This window comes from Leptidea sinapis, chromosome 18 (genome assembly GCF_905404315.1).
Source record: "Leptidea sinapis chromosome 18, ilLepSina1.1, whole genome shotgun sequence".
Taxonomy (NCBI): Eukaryota; Metazoa; Arthropoda; class Insecta; order Lepidoptera; family Pieridae; genus Leptidea; species Leptidea sinapis.
Window position 1 is genome coordinate 784,785 of NC_066282.1, and position 7,865 is coordinate 792,649.

General features: G+C 40.4%; 1 protein-coding gene across 2 annotated transcripts in view; it reads left to right on the top strand.

The window, feature by feature from the left end:
- LOC126969630 (protein singed) overlaps nt 1-5,659 on the top strand; it is a 46,627-nt gene extending 40,968 nt beyond the window's left edge. For both annotated transcript variants that reach the window (XM_050815188.1, XM_050815189.1), the window contains exons 7-10: nt 564-720; nt 1,124-1,288; nt 3,020-3,147; nt 4,239-5,659. In XM_050815188.1, the coding sequence (XP_050671145.1) occupies nt 564-720; nt 1,124-1,288; nt 3,020-3,147; nt 4,239-4,441 (653 nt within the window). In that variant the 3' untranslated portion in view covers nt 4,442-5,659. The remainder of the gene's footprint in view (nt 1-563; nt 721-1,123; nt 1,289-3,019; nt 3,148-4,238) is intronic.
- Nucleotides 5,660-7,865: the final 2,206 nt, after the last annotated feature.

The window sequence follows — 7,865 nt, forward strand, 5'->3', positions numbered from 1 at the left end:
TTGACCGCGTACAACGCAGAGCAGCTCGATTTGTCGAGGAGCCAGTGCTCTGTGAAAGACTGGATCATTTGGCTTTGCGTAGAGACGTCGCTTCATTGTGTACCGTATTTATCACAGGAAGTGTATTGAGCTGTTTCACCTGATTCTTGCCGGCGAATCCCAACTTCGCATGACATGCCATCTGGATGTGTGGCGGTCCTCCACAGCGCGGTTTTCAAGGAACTTTCTTTCAAAGCTGTGGAATGAGCTTCCTCGTGCGGTGTTTCCGGGACGATACGACATGGGTACTTTCAGAAGCGCGCACACCTTCCTTAAACGCAGGCAACGCTCCTGTGATTCCTCTGGTGTTGCAAGAGAATGTGGGTGACGGTGATCACTTAACACCAGGTGACCCGTACGCTCGTTTGTCCTCTTTTTCCATAAAAAAAACGTAGTGAACATAGATTTATCTGCGAGAATATTCATAATCGTGTGTGCTCTGCGATGGACGATATACAACATACAAAACAAATAAGTGGATAACATTAGCTTCTATTAACTGACATCGTGATAACTGTCGCCAGGCGTGGACGTGACGGCGAACCAGGACGAGATCTCCTCTCACGAGAGCTTCCAGCTGGAGTTCGACTGGGGCACGCGGCGCTGGTACATCCGCACCATGCAGGACCGGTACTGGACCCTGGAGACGGGTGGGGGCATCCAGGCCAGCGGGGACAACAAGTGAGATATACAGACCACTGTTATATATAATATATTATACATACTTCGTCCTGCGTATTGACTCATCACGATATCGCGGGAACCGTAAGGCCCAGAGATTTGAAATTTGGTAGGAATATTCCTGTCGTCGATGGATGGATTAATAATACATAATATAATATAATGAAATTGTTACTATGTATACAAACTATACATTGAATACATATTTGAAAAAATACTTGCTGTGTGTTGTACAATCAATAACGGAGCTAAAAAAGTACAGAATTTATATATAATATGTATGTTTATATATGTCCAGGAAAATACAACACATAGGCTATATATTGTATGCCTGCTGCTTATAACTTGACGTCGCGGGCAGTGTGAACAGTATCAAGTGAGCGCTGTGTGTGTGTGTGTGCAGGTCGTCCAACGCCCTGTTCGAGCTGGTGTGGGGGGAGGCGGCCGGCTGGCTCTCGTTCCGCGCCAACAACGGCAAGTACGTGACCACGAAGCGCTCCGGACACCTGTACGCCAACTCAGACGTGCCCGACGACAACTGCAAGTACTACTTCTACCTCATCAACAGGTGAGAGCCGCTGCCTCTGGACAGCTGCAGACTTCATTATTTTTATCATAGACACTACTTATTTAACGTATTGTTTTAGTATGAGTGGCTCAAATAGTTCAGATGACTTTCTAACAGATTGAGCTGCAATATTACATATCTATTATTATGTTTGTTTTTAATGACGATATAAAAATTATACCGCATTATATTATCACCCCCCATTGCTTTTGTCTTTAAATTTTCGCTTTTTTTATATCATGCGTGTCAAAAACAGCGCGGCATTGAACTCCGGTTCAAACAATGTACCGTCATTTGTAATAATGATTTAGTTGACAGGGCGTGATTTCTGTTTGTATTTCTTTCCAAATGTCTACCTAAACTATTAGTTATTTATTGCCGTTAATCAGCTTGAAGTCGAACCTTTCGTTAAATAGGGCGCATATAGGCCATAGGTCGTCTACATTAATATGACCGTAGTCAATACTTCACGTCAATAAAAAAAGAACGAAAGAAAGAAAATATATTTATTTGGTTCAAAAACAAATTTGCAAACACAAAAATCATAATCATACACATAAACTTTGAACCAAAAGGTCGTCTGCTCAACTTTATGTTGTGATACTAGCCACAACGCTGATATTCTGCAGACGCCTATCATTGGTAAGTTGCTACGCAAGTAAACATAAAAAAAATCAAAACTTACAAACAAAAATTAAAATTGTGCACAAAAATATAATTATGAAACAATACTCATGTTTCAAAAATAAAATTAATTAAACTTAAATAAAACAACACACCTAACTAACCCACAAATGTAAATTACTAGTAACAAAGAAAAAAATTAAAATAAAACTAAATGACATTTACATTTCATCATAAAACTTCTACTTAGTTGGTATCTTTTTGGGTTGATAATAAATAAATACGGAGTTTTAACCTAAAAGTTTTAATAGATGTACAGCTTACAATTGGTGGAGGTAAATTATTCCAACATTTCGTGGCAGCATATCGGAAACTGCCACGAAAAGCAAAAGTAATACGTAGAGCAGCTCAACTTCGGGGACCCGGTGCTCTGTGAACGGCTGGACCACTTGGCATTACGAAGAGACGTCGCTTCATTGTGTGTCTTCTACCGCATTTATAACGGGGAGTGTTCCGAAGAGCTGTTTCATCTGATTCCTACCACCGAATTCCAACTTCGCACGACACATCACAAGTTACCACCCCACCATCTGGATGTGTAGCGGTCCTCCACAGTGCTTTCAAGGGGCTTTCTTCCACTTACTACATTTGTATATTATATAGAATATAACTGTAAGATATATGAATAATGTTATCTTCAAATGTTGCGACTAGCATTACTTAATTAGGGCAATATTGATGTATTCGTGATGTATGTGTGTATTGAGGATGTGTGATGCGATGGTTCCTGGAGGGCCCGCTACGGCTTAAGGTTCCTCTGGTATTGCTGACTATATGGGTGGTGGTGATAACTTCGAATGAAACTTCCGGTGCCTCTGAAGTCTGAAAACCAGGTTCTGTATCTTCTGTGCACTGAAAATATTAAAAGAGGAAAGCTTAGAAAAAAATACTCTTACTGATAAAATACTCTTAATTCTGTATTGTGAAACTCCAGTGCTAAAGTGAAGCTAGCACCATGCCTGAGAACCTCAGTGTCCTCCGCTCTAGAGAGAGCTGAGAGCTGGCGGAGTAAAACATGTGTTGATGTAATTTGAATGTTGGTTCCAGGCCGATCTTGGTGCTGAAGTGCGAGCAAGGGTTCGTGGGACCCAAGGGAGTGAAGATGGAGTGTAACAAGGCGAACTACGAGACCATCCAAGTTGTGCGGGGCCCCAAGGGCACCGTCTACTTCAAAGGTAACTTGTTAATTGAAAGGTTTAGACAAATACTTGCATGGCAGAGTTAGCAGAAGAGAGTTAAAAAAAAATCAAGTCCAAAGTCCAATTATCTCCTTAATACGTGAAAATCAGCCTATACAGGTGCGTCTTAAGAGGATTAATGAGCTTATATAGTAGCGCTACCAGAACTTATTGTAAATAGTACCGTTCGCTCAGTACCTTTGTATATTCGCAGTAATACACATTTAAGGTCGTTGTAGAACCCATAGCCATATAAATCGCAGCCTCTTTCAGGGGTACAGCAGCGCTGTAGAATTTGTTAACAAAGCCAATGTCTTTATTATTAACTTTTATCCGGGGAGTATATGGCTTGTTATAGAGCTTGCGTGCTAGACGGGTGGTCTAGTTTCCAGAAACTTCTGTTAGTCCTTATTATATATTGGAATTACCATTGCTAGCTTCCATTATTCGGTGATACTCAAAATTATTATATGAGTCAGCGGTAAAGTGATATCCGTGTTTTATATATTTATAAGATTTGTATTTTGCTTAAGTACTTTTTCTTTTATTTGGTTTATTCCGGAAGCACTATATACTCGTAGATCGTTTAACCAGTGTTTTATTAAGTCTCGTCTGTTGGATTCATGAAAAATTATTGATGATTAATTATTATACGAGTGTTTTATTTTGGATGCTTAGTCTTCCTCAGTTTTTTTAATGTAGTTAAATTATTTTCATTGTTAGTTGTCTCCCCACAGATGCATAATATTCGTTATGCAACATTAAACAATGTGTTACGTCATCAGAATTCTTCAACATTCTGTTTTGAGTGTTTATACTGCGTGGTCTACAATCACCTTTCATAGCTTTTGTCAGGTTTACTTTCCGTTAAAAGCGAGCGTTCGTAATTGTGTTTTAGTCGATGTTACAACATTGATAAATAAAGTAATACTATGCTGTCAATAGATTATTACAGGAGTTTCTGTATTTTATGTAAATATCTTTACATCTTTTTATTTTCATACTTTGGATTATTTTTGTTGATTTGGCGGAGTTTGTCTGTTAATTATTAAACAATATATACCGCTGTGTGCGGTGCGCGTGCGCAGGCTCCAACGGCAAGTACTGGGAGGCGGACGGCGAGGCCGTGACGTGCGACGCGGAGGCCCCTCAGGGCTTCCAGCTGCAGCTGCGGGAGCCCACGCGCCTGGCCATCCGCGCCGCCGACGGCCGCTACCTGGCCGCCGCCAAGAACGGCAACTTCCGCCTCGCGTCCGCCGACCTGGCCTCCGCCACGCTCTGGGAGTACTGAGCGGGGCACCCCGACCACGACCCGCTGTTCTGTTAAAGTTAACTACAAATATTATGTGAGATTACTGTAAAGGATACGATATCGGCTTGTATTACATCTGTAGCGTCGGACGTGAGGCCGGCGGCGTCGCTCATGTTCGGGTGCGGTGACGACTACACAATACTCTTCCATTATCTGTTTGTATTCATCTCAATATTTATTTACATTAAGGCGTGAAACTTACTTGTATTGTAATATTTAAAGGGGCTCGTCAATCGGATGACATCTGTCCACCATTTTGTGTAAAATGTGACAAAATATCAGACCGGGTATGTACACAAGAATGGCTCGAGTACGCAACCCTTGTTGTATAGCATTGAGGTCTCGGAAACGATACAGATGGAGAGTGATGGCGGCCCGACGTGCATTTAATATAAATAAGATGTTTATCGCAGATGTTGCGAATGTGATTGTAGGAAGATGTCGTTGGTGAACAATAATACAATTATTATTAATTATTGATCAGAGCAAGTTGCGTGACGTCACGCGAGCTTACCAATTATTTTTTTAATCTTTGTGGCGCAATCGCTTTAGTAATTTATTTTTATGAAAATTAAATCTTATCAAGGTATTTATTGGATCTACCGTCTAGTCGACGAGGACATAGACGATGCGGGCTTGTGAACAATTTGTGAAACAGACTGAACTTTACAAACTGCACTTAATTATTGTACCGTAATCTAAGTTAAATTTGGGCTTAACGCAATACCAGGCGTGCGTCGCGACCTACAGGGCACTTACTTATCAATTTTATTTTTTATTTAAGACTATAATCTAACTTAAATATTATCATCCATACGGCGGTTTGACCTGTATATCCTGTGGTTAATTCTTAATATTGAAACATCATATTTCTTACTCTGAGATACTGTTTCCTCAGTTCTCTGTGACGCCCCGGCCCCGCGACTGCTCAGCCTGGCTCTATATCATTTAGTTAAGTTAATGTAAGTTACATCGGTATAGTATTAAGCTAAACTACGCCCCAAGTGGACGTCCATTCCAAATTTTTTACACTTTTTAGTATTTTTATCAAGTTTATACAAATATTGTATGTATTCGTCTGGTGCGACACGTATGGCCGTAGCTGTAAAGTGCGGCGCCCACAGTTGCGCTGATACGATTGATTATTTGTACGATAATGTCTTTGTAAACTATTAATTAATAAATTATAATCATATTTCAGTTCGTTTTATTTGTACTGATTCATTCATTTTCATTTCAAAATTCTTTATTAATAAAATATGATAATACAACAGAAATGTACAGCGATTTACGTTTGAACATTAAACATGAGAATAGCTACACAACTTTAAGGCTAGAAAAAAGAAGGAACGCCTATTAAAGTTTTAGCAAACATAATAACATAAATCTCGTTAAGTCAATGTATAACTGCTACAATTACTAAAATAAATTGTGACAATAACATCCAATGCGTATTATTAGAAACTAATTACGCTTGTTACAATTAAATAATCTATAATTTAAAATTTTGCAAGATTTGTCAATCTAGGAGCTGAGTAATCGAAGATATAAAAATGAAGTTATGTCTTAAACTATATGTTGACAGCTGATCTATAGTAGGTTTATCAAATGTCTATCTGCATATCTATAATTTATTACATATTATTTGTTTCGTCTTCGATATCCGGAATCCATATTGAGTCAAAGCCTTGCTTTTCAAGCGTTTTCGATGCTAGCGACATCTATCTCCCTTCCGGTTTGTGCGTGCAGTGCCACCTAGTGTTTCTTTTACGGACTAAAGTTGTTAAGTTGGAATCACGCACATAATCTTTTCCTCATTATAGCGTCGTTTTTCGTTGCGTTCACATCGATCTAGCTAATTTAGTAAAGCAAATTGAATTTAAAAAAAGTTATTTAAGCTTTACTTTGTTTCCCTTCTAAATGGAGCCTAATTCAATTATTGAAAATATAAGTGCTTTAAATAAAAGAAGATATGAAGAAAGAAGTAGCAAATATTCGTCATCGAGTTCCAGTTCGGAGAGTGAATCCAGTTCAAATACCTGGGATGGACGATAAATTTCGACAAATCTGTTCTGGCTCCGACTCGTCAATTAGAGTTTTTAGGAATTCTATGGGACACCGAACACAACACGAGATCCTTGTCAGAGCCGAAGTGCACTACGCTCCGCAAAGCACTTCAGAAACAGATGTCGAAAGGCAGTTGGTCCCTCAAACAGGCCCAGTCCCTACTGGGGAGACTCAACTTTGCCACATTCGTGATTCGAAGAGGAAGGCTTCATTGTCGAACGTTACAATATTACAGTCGACAGCTTCCAAAACTACACCCTTACCAACCGTTTCAGTTTCCAGAACCTGCCGTGACAGAAATGAAATGGTGGTACAACGCAGCTTCAGGTACGACACCGATTCACAGTCCCCCGTTCTCCCATCTCCTAACAACGGACACCTCCGATATGGGATGGGGTGCTCAGGTTGGACAATCCATGATCAAAGGTCAGTGGACAGAGACACAGAAACGCTGCCATGTAAATGTCAAAGAGCTATATGCAGTTTTTGCAGCAATATCGGAAAAGAAGGATCAATTGCCCCAATGTCACATACTGATCCAAACCGACAACAGCACAGTGGTAGCTTATATCAACAAGGAAGGTGCGAAAGAAATTACTCAAATTGACAAAGAAGTTACTGGTTCTCCTAGACGAGTTGGACACATGCATAACAGCTCAGTACTTCCCGGGGCGGTACAATGTCGAAGTAGATACCTTGTCACGCCAAGGGGGCCTCTTGCCCGAATGGCATCTGACAAACGAAGCCTCTCAAATTATATTTCAGATGTGGGGAACTCCAGTCGTGGCCTGTTTGCATTAAATACGGCTCATGTATGCATGGACTGTTACGTAACGAGAGACAGTCAAGCCCTATTTCACAATGCGTTTTGTCAACAATGGAACTTTCGGCTAGCATGGTTGTTCCCCCCGCCAAACTTGATTCCTCTCGTATTGCAGCACTTAAACGAGGCTCAGGGTCTTTACATATTGATAGCCCCACAATGGACGAGATCTTTCTGGATAGCCGACATCCAGCGCAGAGCAATACAAGCCCCGTTTCGCATTGCAAATCTTCACATAGTACTGGTAGACACAAGGACGTGGATGCATCCACCTCGAATACAAGAAATCCAGTTGGAAGCGTGGCTGATTTTGGGTGGTCAAAGGTAATCGAGGATTGGTCAGAAGAAGATAAAGCCTTATTGCTATCCAGTTGGCGAAAATCAACTCGATCAATCAAATCAACACTCATGCGCCAGCATGGAGAAAATGGAAAGAATGGTGTGCTAAGGGTTCAACAAATTTTAAATTTCCTTCTACAGAGGTGGCACGATACTTAGCTTACTTCCACAATG